The 23,151-nt window shown below is 34.8% G+C and overlaps 1 protein-coding gene across 5 annotated transcripts in view; it reads right to left on the bottom strand.

Moving 5' to 3' along the window:
• Positions 1-7,960: 7,960 nt before the first annotated feature.
• Positions 7,961-23,151, bottom strand: part of LOC145660611 (pleckstrin homology-like domain family B member 1) — an 865,216-nt gene continuing 850,025 nt past the window's right edge. For all 5 annotated transcript variants that reach the window (XM_081725879.1, XM_081725875.1, XM_081725878.1 and 2 more), the window contains exon 18: positions 7,961-19,920. In XM_081725879.1, the coding sequence (XP_081582005.1) occupies positions 19,732-19,920 (189 nt within the window). In that variant the 3' untranslated portion in view covers positions 7,961-19,731. The remainder of the gene's footprint in view (positions 19,921-23,151) is intronic.

Raw genomic sequence — 23,151 nt, 5'->3', positions numbered from 1 at the left:
AGTTGCTATAAAAAAAAGTTTCAACAATATCTGAGATGGTGATGGTACATGCTCTGCCTGAATTGAAATGGAAGGCACCAAGAAAGAATTCGAGGAGAATGAGAGTAAAAGTAAGAAGCCTTGTTCTCGCCTACTCATATCAGCTCTGCGCCTCTCGAAGTACTCAAGTTTCTTTTGGGTGCAATAATTTATGGTATAATTTAGATGTATGCGTGTTTATTCAGCTACTATGTGTTCATACGTAGAGTTGAAGAGTAGAGGAAAAGAAAAGGGGAGAGGGAGATGATGAAATAGACAAACGTGAATTGTGAAGGGAAAAAATCACATTGCATATACCGGATATTAAAATGTTTATTTTAAAACTGTTTTCCGAAAGAAACGGAATCTTCTATTTTCTTTATTTACACTTCTTGTAAATATTATACATATGAAAATCTTTGTTTAAAAATACACAGTTACACACGCATCTCCAAGCAAAAAAGCCCAAGTAGTGTTAGTAAGTTATTTGTTTACTATTCTGTGATAGATTATTTGTTCGATTTCATCTAAAGAGGAAAAGAACAAAAGCATGAATCAAAATCTACCAGTAGTTGTGCGCGACAACGTATTCTAAGATTTTCACGATTGTTTTATATGGAAACATTTAAGTCTGTATCATGACAACCAGCTAAAAAAGAAACATGTGGTTTACACGTATGCGTTCATACTTCAATTTTCTACTTATTAAAAACAGGAATTAATATAGTAACAAAATATTTTTAGAGAGCGTGTCTAGTATTGACAACTTTCACAGTGGTGCGAAAAGTCTGTATATTCTACCGCCTGACAGCAGCGCCAACTGACAACAGCGCTAATTGCGAATAAAGAAAGCAGACAGCTCGCTCAAGGCCATTTGAAAATCGCTGTAGGTAAAGTACAGGCAGTAACTATATTCCGAGTTTCTTTAAATTTGGCTCGGCCATTTTCTCGTGTTGCGATGACAAACAACGTCCCTGTCAATATGACGAAAATAAAATATAGAAAATGGCCCGTTGCCCTCTCATAATGAGAATTTTCAAAAATTCTAACACACGTGCCTGCTTATTTCTAACGAGTTTATATACCTAGTTTCACTGTCGAAAGTTGAAGGGGCCATGAAGATACTCTGCTTCTCTCATAAATTTTGAACATAAATTCTAAATCTTTAAGATACACCCTTGTGACATGATAAAACCCTAAACCGACGTAGGTACTAACTATATTACTAATTCTACTTTAAACGGGCCAGCCTCTTTCCTGTCATAAGGTTCAAAAACAACACGCACGGTCGCTTTCTATGTGACGAAAAAAAATATAGAAAATTACCGCCTATTAAAACAGGAATTTCAAAAAACGCTGGGACACTCTTTCGCTTACCTTTAACAATGAGTTTATATACCGAGTTTCATTTTCTTAAAATAAAATACACATTTCTCGCATAAATTTTAAACTACACTTTGAGTTCCCTTTTCCTACCTTAGGATATGGAAGATATTTTTATTATCTTCCTAACGTTGATTTTATTATCCTAACGTTGATCTCTTCAGTATAGGTACAAGTATGCCAAGCAAACGGCATGGATTTGCATACCAAAGTTTCATTTGTACCTAGAAAATTAAAATATTCTACTAAAACTGCAAGTTGTCTTACAACACAGAATATGATTGAAAATATTTTTCTGGACAGGAAGCAGACTGGATAGCTTATCAGGATGATAATCAAGGGTCGACCATTCTTCGAATTTAATTAAATCCACATCTTTAGAGATAATGTCAGAAAACGATAAATTAATAATACTCATAATGAATAGAAGATATATATATATATCTATATCTATATATCTATCTATATATATATATATACAGTCTGTTACAAAATAACTGCACCACCTAAGAAAAATCTATACATTTTGCGAATTTTTATAAATATTATGAAAGATATTGATAGCAATGGTTTCAAATTATTTCTCATACATCGTTTGGTGTTTTATCTACTGCATATATAGAGACAAAAGATTCAAATACAAGATATTACATAATACTATGCTACAAATAACCATTATTACAAAAAGTACGAATATATTTGTTTTCATGCACTTTGTATGAACGCATGTTAACATCTCATTAATGAACAAGAAATGAATGCGAGTTTTTTGAACAGTACTGTTAAGTGTATAAAAGCAATTAACTGTGTATATACCCCATTCAGTACTTTGTATGTTTCCCAATTGCAGCTTTCAGTGCTGCCAACCTACTTGGCATGCTGTGTACGAGAGATTGGCACAAAGATTCGTCTAACTCATGGAACCAGACTTGCACCACAGCTTCAATAAGCTCCTTCCTTGTTTCAAAGCACTTCCCTGAAAGCTTGCGAGACATGGTATGCCATAAATTTTCAATAGGATTCATGTCTGGAGAGTTAGGTGGCCACCACAACCTTTGGATATGCAGGTCTGCAAACTACTTCTTAACCACAGCAGCTCTGTGACACGGCGCATTATCATCTTGAAATATGAAGTAATCTAAGTTTTTGCCTGAGAAATGATCCCTTGCTCTTGATAGAAGTTTACGGTTTAAAATGTCCATGTAATACTGTGCGTTAACTGATTTGTTGCAAATTTCTAATCTTCCGACACCTTTCGACGTGAAACAGCCCCACACCATTACACTCTCATCAAACTTCTCTGTCGGTGATATACAGTCGCTATTAAGTTCTTCTCCACTTCTCATCCATAGTCGGACGCCACTGTCATTCCCAAGCACCCTAAACTTTTTCTCATCGGAGAAAATCACATGTTCACATTCTTCCACACCCCACGCTTCGTACGTGGTAAGAAAATGTTTCCTGGCTCTTACGTGATTTGTGTTAAGTGCCGGCTTCTTTCTAGGTATTTTCTTCCGAACTCCTTGTTCCTTTAGCTGTCTAACAACTGTTACGTAGCTTACACTAATACCAGTATCATCGAACACAGTTTGAGCAATTTGTCGTGAAAATGATGCTCTGTTTGTCAGAGCTAGGGCCTTTATTTTTCTGTCTATACGAGGGCTTTTTTTCGCCTTCGGCCACATTTGTCTCTCAAAGAGGACTTATTATACATTGTTTGCTTTTGAATAACTCTACCAACCGTTGTATGATGCAGTTCAAGTTGTTTTGCAATTTGACGTTGCGAAATGCCACTATAGTTTAAACCTTGTATACGAGGGAATGTGTCGTTCAGTATTTTACTCATTTTTAGTATATAATCACACTAACTATTAAGGAACAATCACAAAGCACTAAATATCATATACAGATCATAAACTACAACCCACAAGCACAAAAGGTCACGTATGGAACAAATTTTCATTAACAGCGATCAGCTGATCACCATTCACTTGCGCATACATGAGGCAGCCATTCGCATATTGAATGCACTGCCACCTATTGAGCAAAGATCACACAAAATCCATGAGTAGTAATAAACAAAAACACATCAAAATGCAATGGCTAACAGGTATATGATACGTTAAGTCCCGTTAGAAATAAAATTAATTAACAATTTTCTAAGGGAAATTAAAACCTTGAAATTTTAACAGGTGGTGCAGTTATTTTGTAACAGACTGTATTATATATATATATATATATATATATATATATATATATATATATATATATTAGGGTGTATCGAAAAAAACTTTTTTTCGAAATCCGGTTACGGCTAGTGCGGATTTTTGGCCAAATGGCATCAATAAAACGTATAAAAAATTTCAACTCGATCAGACAACTCCTTCTGCTGCCGAGTAGAGCCCAAATATTAGAAAAATCAACAAAAGATTCACTTTCCAACTGATTTTCCAAAAAATATTTTTTAAATATTTCCTATATTTTTCGGTCTTTTAAATTATTGAAATAGCATTGGAAAGGAGAAATAAATACATAAAACAAATTTATTACGGTTATTTCTGTACACCACAAGCATAAAAACCTAGTTAATTATTTGTAAAAATGTACTGATTTTCTGGCGTATCGTACAATTAAATTTTAATATAAAATTATTGAAGTCTCTTGAATAACGAAGAAAACACTTTAGTGCTAAATTCTAAGATCAGTAATAGTATAAATAATTTGCTCCCAATGCCGTATGCATCTACTTATCACACTAGATCACCTACCGCCCACCTCTCCCCGAACGCCTCTTCTCTTGTACTTGCCCAGCTGAAAGGATCGGTTTTATCAGTCGCCAGTAGTCAACCAGCTGTGTCGAACGTGATTGTCGCTGCTTGAGTTATTTATTAGTGCTGTAGGAAATTTTAACTAAATAATTTGTTTACGTGTGAAGTGCAGTATGTAGAAGTGAGAACAGTGTTTCAGTTGTGTTAAGTACTTTTATTAGGAAGAGAGTGACAGATACGCTGACGTTATGGCATCGACAAGTTTGTTACGGTCTGACGTTAGGAATAGCATTATTGGGACACCCAAGGAATTGGGTAGAACACAGCTACCAACCGTTGAAATGTATTGAGACAATACCTATGGGAGCGAGAAGAAAAAATGAGAATTTTGGGATCCCGGAAAGAGCCTTCAACAAAGGATTTATCTTCTATCGTCGCCAGGAAGATTGTAGAAAATTGAGATACTCTACATACTGCACTTCACACGAAAACAAATTATTTATTTAAAATTTCCTACAGCACTAATAAATAATTCAAGCAGCGACAATCACGTTCGACACAGCTGGTTGACTACTGGCGACTGATAAGACCGATCCTTTTAGCTGGGCAAGTACAAGAGAAGAGGCGTTCGGGGAGAGGTGGGCGGTAGGTGATCTAGTGTGACAAGTAGATGCATACGGCATTGGGAGCAAATTATTTATACTATTACTGCTCTTAGAATTTAGCACTAAAGTGTTTTCTTCGTTATTCAAGAGACTTCAATAATTTTATATTAAAATTTAATTGTACGATACGCCAGAAAATCAGTGCATTTTTACAAATAATTAACTAGTTTTTTATGCTTGTGGTGTACAGAAATAACCGTAATAAATTTGTTTTATGTATTTATTTCTCCTTTCCAATGCTATTTCAATAGTTTAAAAGACCGAAAAATATAGGAAATATTTAAAAAAAAAATATTTTTTGGAAAATCAGTTGAAAATTGAATCTTTTGTTGATTTTTCTAATATTTGGACTCTACTCGGCAGCAGAAGGAGTTGTCTGATCAAGTTCAGATTTTTTATACGTTTTATTGATGCCATTTGGCCAAAAATCCGCACTAGCCGTAACCGGATTTCGAAAAAAAGTTTTTTTCGATACACCCTAATATATATATATATATATATATATATATATATATATATATATATATATATATTATATGTGTAGGGTTCGAATTCCTGTTGGTCCCTGTTCGGGCTTAGGCATTTTATGAGGGTTCTGGGTTTCCTGTGGGTTACTGTTTAAGAAAACAGATATAATGGTATTGGGTTTGATCCATGTACGTCCTTGCGAAGGCTTTACTAATTCATGAAAGCAAACAGACTCTCGGACTGGATGATACCAACCCACAAGTACATATGTTAACCAACAGAAAACAGAAATAGTGAAAATCGGGATTCGAACCATGGGTTACTAGCATAATATAAGGTTAACACCGTGTTCGTAGTACATACCTGTTTCCACCTCAGCAGCATCAGCTGATTGTTCCCAATATTTGTTACCCAGTTTTTACGGTCAGAAATTCGGGGAACATTGGGTTAAGTATACTTGTGCCCACTCCACATACTTATTTGAAATATTTCGTACCACTGCACTGCAACTGTAAACATAAACACAACAAAATATATGCATGGACAGAAATACATTACCTGTGGGACAAAAATATTATCATGTTGCTTACACTACAACACTTTCATTGCTGTATTACTTGAAATAATAATTAACACTCACTATTTAGATATTTCATTAATATATTTTAACTTTTTGATTATCACAATCACATTTGAATAACACAAAAAGAAAAAATATTTTTCCGAATGTAATAATTAGGTCGTTATTTGTTATTCACGAACGGAATTCGGACTCGAAATGGCACCACGAATAATTACGATTTCGAATGTTTGTATACCGAAAAACGTAAGCACTATTAACAATAGGAAAATTTATTCATTTCCCGTCACCATTAAGGAAATGCAACTTCGCTAGAAGGTAATTCTTTTTGGGAGGATTCTGGGCTGTTTTCCTCATTCCTTCCATTGTTTTCGTTGCCATTGAGAAAATAGAACTTCACCAAAAGAATTTTCTTCGTTGGCAGATTCCATCTTGATCACATCTTGAATAAGAACTAGTTGAAAGATAGTGGTATCTTTTTCGGGCGTAAATTACGTGGTTTCACCCTTTATTTTTGTTGATATACTTTTCAACCTTTGTAGCATATTTTGGTTTAATTTAAGTTTATATTACAAATCAAAAATTCCAAACTATTCATGGTGAGTGAGAGGTACTAGTACAAGTAAATGCCACTACCACATATCAAAATCTCACTGCGTAACATATTGTTGGTTGAGTGAGAGGTGTTGGTACATGCGAGTGTTACTATTGCACATCAAAATCTCATTGCTCGCCCCGGGAGCGTTGCTTCCTCCACAGACAATGGCTGCGTAAGAATACGCTTCTTGACGAGAAAATATTTTTACAAAAACATTCAGTTTTTAAGCAGTTGTTCCTCTCATAGGAACTAATAGATTGATTCTTGCGTTGTTAACAGTATACTGATTATACTTGCACAAACATTGAAATGAACAATAACTATTAATTAGCAAGTATTCAAATTATAAAATATAGTTCGTTACTTCTCACTTTAGCTTGTACAGAGGTGGGTGGAAGCGTCACACTGTTCTGAATTCTTTTCCCAAATTAAACTGCGCGAAGAGGGATGTGGGCGACAAACACACCTACATATAAGCAGTTCTGCTCTTCGAAGAATTATGTCTCGCCAAGCACTGATTCCAAGAAATCTTCCTGTATGTACGAGGATTGTTTAAAGAGCATATAACGATAACGTTATAATATATATATTGCATTATATTTCAGCATTTTAGTTTAACGAAATTTTAATACAATGTGACATATACACTACCGGCTTCCTTTCTTATGGAGGCAAAAACTAACTCTAGTTCTTTAAAACCGTTCGTACCCGCGTTATCAAAGTTTTCTGCTTTTCATCCAAGCCATATTTCGTAAGATTAAAACAGTTTTGTTCTAAGAGTTATTTACAATTTCATTCTTATAAAGGTTTCACGAAAAGCAATTTTAATAATGCTTTTTAATGTTTTGTTAGTTAACTGATAGCTTTTTAAATGACTGTTTCTAGTGATCATGTTAATAGTGACTATTAACGAGTTTTGAACATTTTATAAAATTGTTAGTTAAATAACCATTATCCAATTTAGCGAATGTTGTTGAAAGAGGCGTTCAATCATCTTATACAAAGGTACTTCATTATCACTCAAATGAAACTAAAAGGAAAATTATGACAACTCACAGCAAGGATATGTAACGAATATTACAAAATATAAAGTCAATAATGCCGTAGAACACTAAATTGTTTCGTTAATTCATTTCTGCATTATCTTGAACACATAAAAAGACTGGGTCGGAAATCTATCCTACAAAATCTAAACAGATTGTGAAGTCTGTTGAGCACTTCTGCCACCTTAACAACACATCTATCATAAAAGTACTAAAATTTTCTCTGTCCACTGAACCAAGGAAAGCTGTTTTGGATTTCATTAAATGCCTTTACTGGAGTTTGTATAGCTTCGCTAATAGAAAAGTAGTCAGGGTAAAAGAAATCAGATTCTATTTTCCAATTGAGACCGAGTACGCTACCGACTGTAACGCAGATACATCAAGCGTACGAAAGGCTTTTGTTTTTGTTATAAATATATATATATAAAAACTTAGACTTTCATTAACTGGTTATTTATTATCTGGTTCATAAAGGCACAATGTGAAATGTATCGAAACAAACGCGACTGTTCAGTCTTGAAAATAAAAATGAATTACTAGTAACATACGAGATGCCATTTTCTTAAAATTTTGTTAGATACTAAATATAAACTTTGTACTATTATTAACAATTAAAGTTTCTGATGGAAGATAATGTGGAAATTACAATAAATACAAAAGTTGTATATACCATATCAGATTAATTTACGTCAGTATCAAATTTCAAACTTTATGTCTTCCTAGGAATATGTATTTTATGATTCCATGATCCCAATATATTTATATTTTGACAGGGCTTCCTCACATCTTTCCATAATGTGACACATTACAGCCTCTATAATACATTACAACCACTCTGAACAATACAAATAATCAGAATCAATCACGATAATTACGATAATTAATAAAATATACCAGCAAATACAATAGGTTTTCATAATGTAGTACAGAATATTTATATTTCAATATTTGGTATTCTAATTTGGAAAGAGTACAATACAATATTTGCATGTGAAAACTATTAAATTAAATCACTTTTTTGCTTAAGAAAATATATAAAGGAATATTAAAGCTCACAACATTTTAAACTTCCTTAACAGCATGACAGCGTTAATCCTCCAAAAGTAACTTAGAACTAGATAATTAAACTTCTGTTTAATTATATAGTTTTAACATATTCCTATGTAATTAATATACTAATATAATTTACTATTTTTTTCATTTCCGTTTAGATGTATCCGACGGTCTCTCCTCTACAAGTACACGAATAATGAGAAATTTGAATGTGTGCATTGACTAATGAAAGGAAGTAGTTCATATGTTTGAACTCAGTTTCCTTTGGATAAATACAGTCCATGAAATATATAAATTTTCTGTTTCTTCAAGTACCTCGTTTAAGAGAGAGAGAGATCGAAAAGAATTCGGGATAACAGTGTTCGGAATTCCAATACACTCACGGACTTCTTGGTATAAGAAAAATGCATACACGGCAGAAGAACACATTTTAACAAATTACGTTAAATTATAAACTTTCCACTAGGCAAATTACTGAGGAAATTTCAGATACTAAGGGCAAATGTAGAGATCGGACTCCCCAAATTCCCAAGTTTTCTGTAATAATCTAATTTTAGGAGTGATTTTTAAAAATTTTAATATAATTTATCATCATATTGAATTTGGACTCCAGTCAAAAATACCTTGGATTCTTCCCGAAATAAATTCGTGCGTACATGCCTAGATATATATCATACACAGAACGAATAATGAAACCCACAGTGGTACTTAAAGGGAGAAACATCCACAGGTAAATACCTATAGAAGTCTGTTCTCATGAGAAACTGATGATTCCTGACATGTAGTTGTGTATTCGTGCTAAACTGGATGAGTAAATTCATTATTAAGTGGTCCGAATACATCAAGTTCTAGCTGTTTTAACTCTGATGTTTTTACACATTTCTCACTACAAACACGGTAAAATTATTCATAATGGTTATTAAGACTTTATTTTAAAGAGATTGTTACGCAAATCATAACTACGATGATTTTGAAGTTTTGCTGGCGTCTACTATTAATCCCTAAAAGGAAACATGGGTGAAAATTCGCCCAGATGAAAGTTATTTCTTTTGCTGCAGACTGGCAACACTGCGCTGACCTTTGTTCTCCACGCTGTGTTTCTCCCTTGGTAGTAGCTTTATGAACGTGGTGCAAACCTGTTGATACTGCTTCCTGTTTACGCTGTGTACGTTGTGTACGTAATTGTTGGGTGAATTTTCCCCCATTTTTCCTTTCACGTGACTTTTTTCTGTGAGTTATTTGTTCACAGACATTTTATTTCGACTCGTTCAGACAAATCTATCCTTGAAAATGGAACGTGTGCTTGTTGATGGTACACATATGACTGCTATGGAGGTGGAACAATATATTATGGATGCGTCTGATGCCGAAGAAAGTGATGGAGACAATTATGAAACTGATGATGTGGAAAATGACATTACTGATTCAATAGGTGATACCGAAAGTGACTTTGTGCCAGATAGTGATTCTGAGGGAGAACATAGTGCTGAAGCAATAACTGTAATCTCAAAGGAGCCAGTTCACAGCAAAAGTGCGAAACGAAGCAGTTCTTCCATAAATGTACAATCTTGGTTTGAGTGCAAAGACGGAAATATTTTAATTCCGAAAAAATCTATACTCAAAGGAAAAAACGGACATGTTTGGTCAACAAACCATCCGAAAAAAAAAAAACAAAACTCCGGCTAGAAATGTGAGTAGGCCAGGACTTCCGGGACCACAGGGTGAAGCAAGAAAAGTGGAAAGTGTTGAGCAATGCTGGCGTTTATTTTTCGATGCGGACGTGCTAAAAGACATTGTTCGTTACACCAACAAAGAAATGTCAAACTACTCCTCCGAACAGAGATGTACAGGTAACATAACTCTGGAAGAATTAGAGGCTTACATAGGTTTACTGTACATTAGTGAAGCCCGAAAAGACAATCACATGTCCACAGAGTTTTTGTGGGGTGCATTAGGCAGTGCAGTGTATCCAGCAATAATGAATGTCAAACGATTTAAGTTCATTACAAACTGTCTACGCTTCGATGATAAGGAAACTAGACAAACTAGGAAATCTGATGATCCTTTCACAAACATTCGAGCTTTGTGGAATAATTTTTTTTAAACATTGTAAGGAATATTACAAACCTTCCCTAGAATGCACGATTGATGAACACCTTCTAGGTTTTAGAGGCCGCTGCAAGTTCAGAATGTATATTCCCAATACACCAGAGAAGTATGGACTAAAGCTTGTATTCATGTGCGATGCACATTCAAAATATCTGGTATCAGGAATACCATATATAGGAAAACAAACATACACAGGGCCCGACCCTCTGGCTCAATATCTAGTAAGAGAACTGGCAAGCACATTGTATGGAACCAATGCCAACATCACTGTCGACAATTGGTTTACTTCCTTCCCGCTTCTAGAAGAAATGTTGGACCGGGGAATAACAATGGTGGGAACACTGCGACGGAACAAACCAGATATTCCTGCAGAAGCAGTTCAAACTAAAGGGAGACCACCTAATACCACAATGTTTCTGTACGACTCACATAAGAAAGAACAATTAGTGTCTTTCTCACCCAAGAAAGGCAAGATAGTGTTACTAGCTTCAACTATGCACTACACAACAGATGTTTCTGAAGTGACAGGGAAGCCAGAAGTTATCGAATTTTACAATGAAACTAAAGGTGGTGTCGATACGTTTGATCAATTGTGCAAGTACTACTCGTGTAGCAGACGTACACGGCGTTGGCCAATGGCCGTATTTTACGGATTGCTAAACGCAGCAGGTATAAATTCTTTCATTATCTGGTCATATGTCTTAGCAGCTCGAGGAAGGACAAATGTAAGCAGACTTCAGTTTCTTCATGATTTGGGTCTACAGCTAGCAACCAGATTCATGAAACACAGACTGCAAATCAAGAATCTTCCAAGTACTCTTCGAATGAAGATTCAAGACATCCTGAATGAGACGGACAGTGTATCACCAGGAACATCTAAAGAATCAGAGGCGGAAACACGAAAGGAATCAGATGTGAAAAGTTCAAGACAGGGACGCTGCAAATTGTGCACAAAGAGTGACAAGAAATATGCTGTGAAATGCACCTCATGCAAGAATTTCATTTGTGCAGAACATCGGGATGTTATTTGCAAAAAATGCACGCCTTAATCAGACTTGTAGATGTTTTCTTACCAGCTTGAAGGTGAACAGTAAACAAAATTCTCTGTTGATAAACATGAGCATTTTTCTACAAACCATTTTTTTTAAACTTTTATACAGCTGTAAAATTTAATACCGCAGAAATATAACTATTAGTATTATTCAGTATAAATATATTATACAAAAGTGTATGTATTACTGTAGTATAAGTATTATACAAATATCTTTTAGATTTCTGTATTTAATTTTTCACTATATTTCTTGATTCTATTATTTTTAATTACTTCATAAATACTCAAGCAAATACTTCAAAATATTATATACTATAATGTAACATTTATAAATCATGGATGAAAATTCACCCATGTTTCCTTTGGCGTGTGTAAAAAAGATGTTTCCCTTTAGGGGTTAATCCAATGTTCTCGGGATTGCTGCCAGAGTGAATGCTGCTGTGCTGAGCTTTCGTTACCATACAGCGGTAACATCTTCAGAGCTATGGGTTGGAGTGTGCTGGTCGTACAATTTGTATTGTAGTCTTAAGGAATTGCTGTGTTTCTATTGGTTGTTGTTATTGGCCAATAGCGTGCTCTGATGTTGCCGGTGGAAACTGTTCTCCGATTGGTTGATGGTTCTTTTCGTACTGAGAAGCTGAAACCAGATGTCAGGTAGATGATAACCTTCATCTCTGTTGGTGGAGGGCTTGTGTGTACGAATGAATAGAGCTTCATATATTTTCCTGTCCTAGAAATGTTTGCTTTTCTTTAGAACTTCAATTTGGTCCACATAGCCGTATGGTTATGTTGTATGTAGTGTTCGGCTATGGCAGATTTTTCAGGTTGTTTCAGTCTGGTGTGCCGCTCGTGTTCTTTCATTCTGTCTTCAACATTCCTTCTCGTTTCGGCTATGTAAGTGACGTTACATTCACATGTGATACTATAGATGCCCAGTGTCTTTAATCTTTTGGGGTTGATAGTAAACTGTTCATCTTCGGTGGGGGGGCAGTGTACCGTCTTGATGTTGAATTTCTTCAGTAGTCTTGCCAGCTGATTGGAGATTTTTTCCCATGTATGGAATAACTGCAATATTTTCCTTGTCTGCCATATTGTCCCCTTTTGTGGCGCAATTTCTGTTACTGTATTTTCTCATGGCTGTCTTGATCTGTTTCGACGAATATCCGTTGAATTTAAATACCGTTTTCAGGGGAGAGTCCTGTGCTTATATTATCTGCATCTGCTATTTGGTGTGCTCTGTGCATTAGAGTATCTAACATCCCCATCTTCTGTGCAGGATGATGAAAACTGGTACAATCGAGGTAGAGATCAGTGTGCGTGGGTTTGCTGTAGATTGAGTGGCCTAGATTTCCATCTGGTTTCTTGTATACGAGTACGTCCAGGAATACGAGTCTTCCTTCTGTTTGTTTTCATTGTGAACTGAATGTTGCGGTGTATGGAGTTAAGATATTGTAAGAATTCGTCGAGTTTCTGTCTGCCATGGGGCCAATAGACGAATGTATCGTCTACCTATCTGTAAAATACCTTAGGTTTATATGTTGCTGCTACCAGTGCTTGGTGTTCAAAATGCTCCATATAGAAGCTTGCTATTACTGGAGAGAGAGAGGAGAACCCACTGCCACACCATCGCTTTGTACGTAGAAATTGCCGTGGTAACTGGTAGGTAGGTAGACGTACGTAGACGTAAGTAGACGTTAGAGTGTGTCTGAAGAGATGTACTATATCCTTGTTGAAGTGTGATTCCAGGAGTTTAATAGAATCTTCTAATGGTACCCTCGTGAAGAGAGAAACCACATCAAAGCTGACGAGTATGTCTTCTACGTTCGTCTTGATGTGTGTAGTAATTGTACGAAGTGGCTGGAATATCTGATATGGTGTGTACACTCTCCTGTTAGCGGCTGTAGCAGTCCTGTTAATTTCTTGATCAGTTTGTACGTGGGGCCTCCTATGGTGCTAACTATGGGTTGTAATGGAACTTTTTTCTTGTGTATCTTCGGAAGGCCATGAATCCTTGGTGGTATTGAACCGGAAGGTGTAAGTTCCTTCTCTTCTTCTTCCAGTCCGAATGAATCTCAGCTATCCTTCTCTGTCAATGGTTGTGTTTACTGTGGCATGCATAAATAATATTGAGTTCCAGCAGCAAATAATTTTTGGTCGAATCATCATCAATTACAGAAATAGAAACATGCCATATCTATCGATGGCTTATGAGGGTTACAATGGAGTTACAAGTAAGCTAGCGAAAGAAGTTGATGCGCTTTCCAACGTGTCAAATTGCACTTCCAATGATTCTCCATAGGAGGCCGTACACAGTATAGACACGTGACGTGAAAAGGGTATATTTGGTGAGCCTACTGATTATATAAGGTAAGTGAATAATCTGTAGCTCGAATAAACCATAATATGAATATGAAATACTTATTATTCTGAGATAGTGCAATTACTTTATGAGTTCATGCTGGGTACAAAGGCACATACAGCAACTGGAAACATATGTAGTGTTTAGCGAGAAGTCAGTAAATATAAAATCTCAGAAGCGGTTCAGGAAATTTTCCTTGGGGTAAGTGTTCTTGAAAAATGCACTACGTATGAGGTGTCTATTAACCATCACCGATGATTCACTGCAAATGGCTGCCCGATGAATTGACACCAGGCAACGAATTTCAAGGAGTCAGGATATGTTCATCGTTATTATAACATCAAAACACAGATCCTTTTCTGTATATAGCTTTACCGTGCGATGATAAATCAGTGTTCTACACAAATTGCAAGTACTCATACCCGTGGTTGATACCCTATGGCCAAACGGTCACCGCGAATGTGTACTGTTGCTACGGTCAGTTACACGGGTTGCGGCTATACTTAGGCAAGGCAGCCTCTACTGGTCAATAGGAGAAGTAATCTCTATCTTTTAAAAAATGATCACCCTCATACGACTAAAAATCTTGGCTGGGAATTATTCCCTCATCTCTCACCATACTGTCACACACACCTGATTAGCTGACTATACCCTCTTCCTGACCCTGAATATTATTTGAGGAACAGAATATTAAGAAACAGGAATGATCTGGATAACTAGCTGTCTGTTTTCTTTACCTCCAAAGACGCTTCACTCTATCGGAAAGACACTGACAGATTTGTATCTCGTTGGAAGAAGCTTGTAGGGTACGTAGTTAGTTGCTTTCAATAAATAAAAGTACAAGTGTTACAAAGATACGCGCACATTATCTCTCGTTTTCAAATACGCACGAACTTTTTTTGGCTAGCTGTGTAACATTCTTTATCAATGAGTAACTATTAAGAATTCATAAGTAAACTAGAATGCTTAATTATTTCTGTGTGTTTGTATATCTGTGGCATCAACTTCATAGGATGAGTTAGAATCAATTTCATTACGGTTTTTGCCCAAAATCGGAGTAAGGATGTAGTATGGCAGAATATATAAGATTGTTATGAAATTATTTTTTCAACAAATTAACCAAATCAGAGTATTTTACTCTTTTACGAAGGTATGTACGATCTATTAATTTCACTTTATAAAAGAATAGTTCATATTCGAAAGGTAGAGTAATGAGCATACTACATTCTTACTAAAATAGGTAGATAGGTGGGTGGAAGATAGACAATAATTACTATTAAATCTAATGCAGCAACCTTTAAAGAAGTAACAGAAAGAAAGCTTTTATCAGCTTCGCCGTTTACACCCGGTACCTGATAATGTATGTGACTAATGTTTTCATTAATTTTGTTCTTTTGCGTGAACAATCAAACCAAAGTTACAAAAAAAGAAGACGATATTCCACCTACTACTATTCTACCAACAACATTAAGTTGTGCAAAGGATGCATTATGTGAAAAACTCAACTAATACATTAAAAAGGACTTTCTTCTGCATGTTCAATTACATCTCATAAATCCAGAATTAGAAACCATAGCTTTTTTTAAAATTAGTTTTCTTTTTTTGAGTTTGACGACCATGATTATGCACAGAAGCTAAGGGAGACGTCGAAGATGAGATGGGTGATAATCGTGGAATAACGGAAGTGAGAAGAAACGGGAAAACAAAAGAAAAAAACACCCACATGGTGTTTGCCACCACAAAGCTGATTTGGAGGGAACTGGGATCAAAGGAAGATTACGATATCGAGAGACCAACGCGCCAGAGGTAAACGGCCTACCACTGAACCACCGCGGCCCTATTATAGGTATATCTCAGACAAACATCCGCGGCCCCATCATAGGCGTGTTTCAGTCAAATACCTGCGGCAACAGAAGTGCGTCAAGTCAAAATCTTAACTATACAGCTAACGTAGTGAATGTTGTTAAGCACCTCTTTAGATGATACACACATAGGCTAAACACAACTTTTTAATAAAGACCTTATTGCTATATACAATAGGACCAATACACTGTTATAGAGAGTAATTAAGTCAAATGAACATTTGCTAAGCTAGGAAGCACATGACATAATATAGCATACCATAATATAGTTCAGTAATTACAAATTGAGAAGTTTTTTTTTTTTTTTTTTTTTTTTTTTTTTTTTTTTTTTTAAGTAGTAGTCTAAGATAAATAATCCATACATTTTTATCTTCCTTTAATTGTTTCACCTGACAACAGAGACCGATCAGTTCTGAAACGTTGTGGAAACTGGAACTCGTACTTTCGAACGATGAGATTGCCATTTCGAATGCGATAGTGAAAAGTCATTATTGTATTACTAATGAAGATAATTGAAGGGATTTCCTGGAAACTACAAAGTGCTTTGTCGAAATATTTATGCTTCACAATCACAATCACGTGGTTTGTGCTAAGACTTTTGTACAGGAAGCACTTCTAGGTACGATGACACACAATAAACTTCCACATTATTATTATTATTATTATTATTATTATTGCTACTACTACTAGTAGTAGTAGAATGAGGAGGGGGGGGGGGGAAGAGGAAGAAACTGTGTCATTCTCTTAAGTTTGTATTTATAAACCATTTCGCAGCAAAAGTGTGCCTGCTGCATAGTGCTTCGCATTAGCATGATTGTTTTCATTCAGAATGTAAAATAGGAGAAATTTTGAACGTGTATATCGTATATATATATATGATAATTTAAAATGTTCAAAACTTATCTGAAGCATTTAAAAGCTTCCTCTCTTTCATTTATGATTATTTTTAGAAACAATATGATTCAATTTAACTACGCTTTCTCATAAATTTCATAAAATATTTTAAAGTAAAAAACGGTGCCTTGGTGGCTCGATGGTATTGCGCTTACCTCTGGCGCATGAGGTCTTTGGTTTGATGCCATCTCTCAAGTCGGCTTTGTAATGAACAAACACCATGTGAGTGCGTTTTCTCGAGATCTCCCATTTCCTTCCATCTTCGTTATTCCATTATTATTATTATCTCATCTCCCTTAGCCTAGATACATAACCGTAACACTTTACTATATAAAAAAAAGTAAAATCATTATTGAACATTGTTGTACATTTTCTAATTTGGTGATTACCGGTCTCCAGCAACAGAAGATGATTTTTTATTATTTGCTTTTATAGAGAACAGTCAACTCGCTGCGAGCAGTTTTGCACCCAAAAAAAAAAAAAAAAAAAAAAAAAAAAAAAAAAAAAAAAAAAGTAGTAGTAGCAGTTTATAGCAGTGATTTCAACACGCTTCATTGTTTTCCTCCTACTTGTTTACAGAGAAATACGTGTGTAACGTACCATCAAAAATGAACAGAATCAAATATTCCTAAAGAGGACAAAAATACGTGAGGTACTGAAAAGGTAGCATAAAGTAAAACGGGAAACATTTTAAAGATAATAAAAATAATTATTTATTACTGGGATACTTTGCTTCCTTTAAACACTTTTGAATATTAAACTCATACTTTTTCTCTCTCTCATATTTCGACAAGCTTTAAGTTTTGTACTGCAAGATGGAAAGAAAAATTCGAAATTCGAAAGTGCTTGCTCGTAAAGTCCACCGAAAGTTTACATACTGTTTAGTTAACAACTGGGTAACGACTTGGCCAACTGGGATACAGTTTTCTCAATGCAGTACACAGAACTATGTTATATTTTCATTTTTCATGTTTCAAAATATTTTCACAGTATTTTTCATAGACAGACATTTCAGGGATCTGTACGCTCCATACTCGTTGTTTTCCTTTTGATTTTCATTTTACACCAACTACTAAACAGCATTCTAACTAGGAGGAATTTGAAGTTCACACATGTCTTCCAGTTACTTCATCCTGTATATTAAGCATCGAATACACCTTCAATATTATGAACCACCGGGAAAATATTCGAAATAACAGCATCGATAATATATGCTTTAGCCGGCACCGAACTTGACGGGAGAGGAAGTATCTGGCTTATTGACGGACAGTATTATTGTTTAAATAACTGTTTAGTAACACTGACTGAGAGTGAAAATTTAGGAGGATAACAGCAATTGTTTGGGAAAGTGAAATAAATTGAGGGGCATATAGTTACTGAATTCTTGTTTGGGAAATTTTACAGAGGTACGGCAAATTTACCGTAATCAGGAACAGTAAAAAGATGAAGTTGCTTTCAATTTTATCTACTTTTTTTTTCAGTTTGTCCTTTCTTTCCTTCTTTCTTAACTGTACATAGAACTGCTACTTAAGTCTCTTGGCTTGAGGTCGGGCCAAGAAGAAATTTTAGGAGGGCCAATATGAAGTTTAGGTACAAAATATCTGTCTTCTGAATTATTATCTGTCATCGTCCACGGGAAAAAGAAAATTAAGGGGTGCCATATTTTGAAACTAGTTGCTTTGGGTCTGGATTATTCTCAAGCTCTTTCGCGATGAAATGATTTCTTCTAAGTGAATTGGATTTCAACTATCGCGAATACAACTCCTTTCTAAGTTTTCAAAATTTTGCGGGATAGAGTACCCATTGCCTTATCGTCTAAACTAAAGGTTACATTCGGCCATAAGTTAATTGGACAGTTTTTTCTTATTATTTTTGTAAGAATTATCGCATACTTATACTTAGAGGAAAGATGATTTCCAAATAAACTTTAAGTCAACGTGTAATTGCATAATAAGTATGTCACACCGTGATAGTGAAGATGGATACTGAGATTTGAGATGAACAGTAAAGAGATCGCTGGAGGTTGAATTTGTATAACGCAAACTGTGGGAGTTGATCTTGAACCGGATTGAAGCCGCGGACGTGGTTTGGAGTCCACGTTAATAGCAGGTGTTTATAACCTGTGTTCCAAAACAATGGAAGACCAACACTAATCTAAATATACAGTACGATTTCAAATGCATGAAATAAAGTATTTTATATACCTGGAACACATGTATATTTAACATAAAATCATGTATTTATAAGACTGCATGCGTATTAACATATTTCTTAGCTTGCATATAATACTGTACTGCGAGAAGCTGAAACTTCTGTGAAGTTTAATCCGATCTTCAACCTTATTATTTCTTATCACAATAAAATAAACTATTATATATTCATATAAATATGGTATTCAACTCGTCAAAGATCTAGACAGGGAGGTGTTCTACTATTAATATATATATATATATATATATATATATGGGGTTTCTGTAGGGTTTTGGGAAATCAAGGTTAGAGAAAATTTTTCAAAAGAGGAAATGCTGCATATTATATATAATATGAATTTATCTGCATTTTTCCCCTTCAATTGCTAAAAATTCTCTAACACACACGAAACTGTAACAATACAGTACATAACTCATACAATCTCAAACCAAAACCGTATTTTCAACGCAGAATATCACTTGTTTGTTGCAAGGTTTCATTAGGAAGCTCTCCATTTTCAACCAATTTTCTCTTTTCCTGTTTTAGTAAGGTTTTCTCTATCACATAAGCAGTGATAACCCTTACTGGAAAATTATCTGATCTTGTGTAGACACCCACTCCTTCTCTTGAGGTAAGAGAAACTGTAGAAGTTCCAGAGAGTTACAATACAGTTGCTAAGTGAAACTTTTATTACGAGCCATGTTCAAATTCTTGGTATCCTTCAGCTCCTGTTATGATTACATCAATCCAAATGCGCATTGATTCAGGGTTGGGAGCCATCAGGTAATATGTCCTGTTTACTGTTTTCACGCAGAATGTCAACTTCGGATTTGACGATTTCATCAAATTCAGATGATCTACGTAAACTTCTTCAATTGCCTGCAAATAATAAAGAAAAATCGTGTAGCAATCAAAGTTATTTTAGTTTATACATATACATAAATGAAGAGATATTTCTATCTGAATTGAAAAGCCTTTCTTTTAAAACTCTTTACTTCTCTGTCTATAACGAGAATAAAAATACTCTACCTCTATTCCAAGTAAGGAACTTATACAAAATTTTGTGACTTTCAGAAAATTAAACTATTTATACACACATAAAACAACACCGATCTAGTAGTGTTTAATATTATTGTTAACTAGTTTATAGTTTCAGCAACTATCTCTCTCTGTTGTCTTCGTCCGAGGTGTCAATAACATGGATTAGGATATTATAGGTGGTAGAAATATTTATCCCGTTAAGTGATGCATTTTCTATAATAATAATAATAATAATAATAATAATAATAATAATAATAATAATAATAATAATAATAATAATAATAATAATAACACATTTCCAATTGAAATTCTCGTTATAGTTTTAAACTGCCACGTTGCCAGAACTCCCTTGATTAAGGTTGGTTTAAAGGGACAAGTTTTACCGATAGATGTCACTATAGTCTTGCTATCTCTCAAGTATTTTTGCCTTTCACGAAAATTTACAATTTCTCTCATAAATTTCAACCTGGAGACTTCAAATTTTTAGAGAAGGAACTTCATAACCTATCGAAGACAACAATACGTGCCTTTTTTATTATTTAAATATTTTTTCCTTGTTGAAACAATTTCATTGTTAAAAGATTGGATATGCATTTCAATAATCAAGCCATTCCAACAATGAAAAAAATTCTAAATAAAAAAATGGTACGGATTCTTGTCTTCGATACGTTATGAAGTTCCTTTTCTAAAATTTGAAGTCTATAGGTTGAAATTTGCAAGAGAAATCGTGAATTTTTGTGAAAGGTAAAAAATACATGAGAGAGATACGGAGTCTGCAGTGACACCTATCGGTAAAACTTGTCCATTTAAACCAATCTTAAAGTGCGCGCCTACGGTAAGAGAGTTGATTTCGATTTCCGGTGAAAGCTCATGTGGTTCGAATCCCACGTCAGAGGCTATACTGAATGGGACGTTAAAATCCAAATCAATTAAGGAATACCACGTAGCTCTTTTTTCATTACTCAATCTTTTATAAGAGTTACCGGATTGTAAAACAAACTACATACCACTCATCATAAAATTGTATGTAGATGTATTTATAATAAAACTACAGGGTTCTCATAAAGTCTGGACGGATTTAATTTTCTTATAATTTTCATAAAAATGCTCATAATGAAATCAAATAAAGTGCAAACGGTAGCGGAAGGATTAAATTTTTAGTTGGCAACACTGTTAGATAAGCGGCAACTCTGAACACGCTGAGAGAGGGAGAGGGAGGGCAAGGGTCAGTTTCTTACCAAATTCCATCCATTGTTGTTTTCATTCTTGTTTCAATGTTGACTGTTAAAAGTAAGTTGTAAGCTGTATTGGTGTGTGTGTGTGTCTTTTAATCAGGGCGTCTGTGGCTGGGCGTCTTTTAAAATCAGGGCGTCTTTGGTTGACATTTCGAATCAAAGACGGTTGAACGCTGTGAGTGGATTCCAGCGCCGCCTACGCGAATGTGTGGACGTAAATGGCGCCCAGTTGGAGGTGTGGCGGTGAATGAACTGGTGCAGATTACAGGTAAAAATTTAATTCTTCCGCTACCGTTTGCACTTTATTTGATTTCAATATGAGCATTTTATGTAAATTATAAGCGAATTAAATCCGTTCATACTTTATGAAAACCCTGTATAAATATCAGGTTCTAATTGTGAAAAAGAAGCTTACCTGATACACCCACTTTATGATCAATTCCAATGTTAGTTTCAGTGGGAACTGCGAACTTTTTCAAATCGATGACTCTTCGAACGTGTAGTTGCTATGCTCGTCTTGCTTGTTTTCTTTGCAAACTTTGGGTATATTAGAATATTTGCTATAGACACCTTAGTTATATAAACACTATATATTAGAAAATGGAACTTAAAATTAAAGGTGTCATATACAAGTTACTACATCCATATTTATGTTAAGTAACGCAATTTATTTTGTGCATATTCATTACCATATTGCCAGATCATATATTCACGTTAATTTAGTTATAAAGCCTTTTTGATAATTCATAATGTTATATTTTATATTGTTTTGTAATTAGATTTTACTATTAGGAATTTCGATAGTAAAATTTAAGTTCTCTGTAAAATATAGCTTGTCAGTAAGTTCTTGATTATGGTGTCTACTATTCACATATTTAAACTGCCTTGTCTAAATCTCAACCTCGCACTCTTAATAATACTGTTAAAATATGATCTGTACACATTTTTACAAAGGTACTTTTATGTAGAACTTTTATTACATCCATAGTTCTTGTTGTGGTGTAGTCAAGTGTTTTGTTAATCAAAATACCCTTCTTTTGCATTTCTGACATGTTCCTGGAACCTGGTTTCTATGTAGGATTTATCACACACACGCTTGGCTCCATACATATACCAGAGTGGACCAAATCCCCAACAAAATAGCTCTGATAACCGGTAAGCGACTTTTCTCAACATTCTGTGATCTGAGTGAAACTTAAAAACGAAATTTATTGGCTATTTACTGGCTATTGGAATCTTTAAGTCCAAGCTGGCCATAACGGAACTGATACACATCTTTTCGTAACGTTTTCGGGTTTATTTTGATCATTCTTGAAAATTTCTTAAGCTTTTTTCTCCTAATTACCTAATATTTCTATGTTACAATCATCCTTTTTCGACATCAAATGCTGCCTTCAATTGGTTTTCGAGAATCTGTTTAAATGAAACCACTCTTTGCGTCCTCAAAAACACGCTGATTCCCCATTCGATTTTCTTTTGTACCAATGTGCTGAAATGTTATGAATGTACAATTGACAAGCACTTGATTTTGTATATAAATTTGTAATGGCTATTTTTTTAATCTGGTAATCGTCAGACCTATCACAAAAACAGCTGCTGTTACTTTCGAGTTCAGTAGTGAATTTAGTTTTCGGATCAGTTTTGTTTCACTCGAACCATATTGTATAAAAACTAAAAAATCTGGGTTGAATTTAGAGAAGGGTAATTTACGTAAACAATGGAAAGCATAATCAACAGCTTTACTACCAAGCAATAGTTTCTAGGGAACATCAATTTTTAAATTCAAATTCGCAAACACAAAATCTAATTACAAACGAATATAAAATGTAACATT

Source organism: Thermobia domestica, chromosome 9, assembly GCF_964235325.1.
Source record: "Thermobia domestica chromosome 9, izTheDome1.hap1.1, whole genome shotgun sequence".
In the NCBI taxonomy this organism is placed as follows: Eukaryota; Metazoa; Arthropoda; class Insecta; order Zygentoma; family Lepismatidae; genus Thermobia; species Thermobia domestica.
The sequence above is the reverse complement of the archived record's forward strand: the minus strand, read 5'-3'. Positions and strand labels throughout refer to the sequence as shown.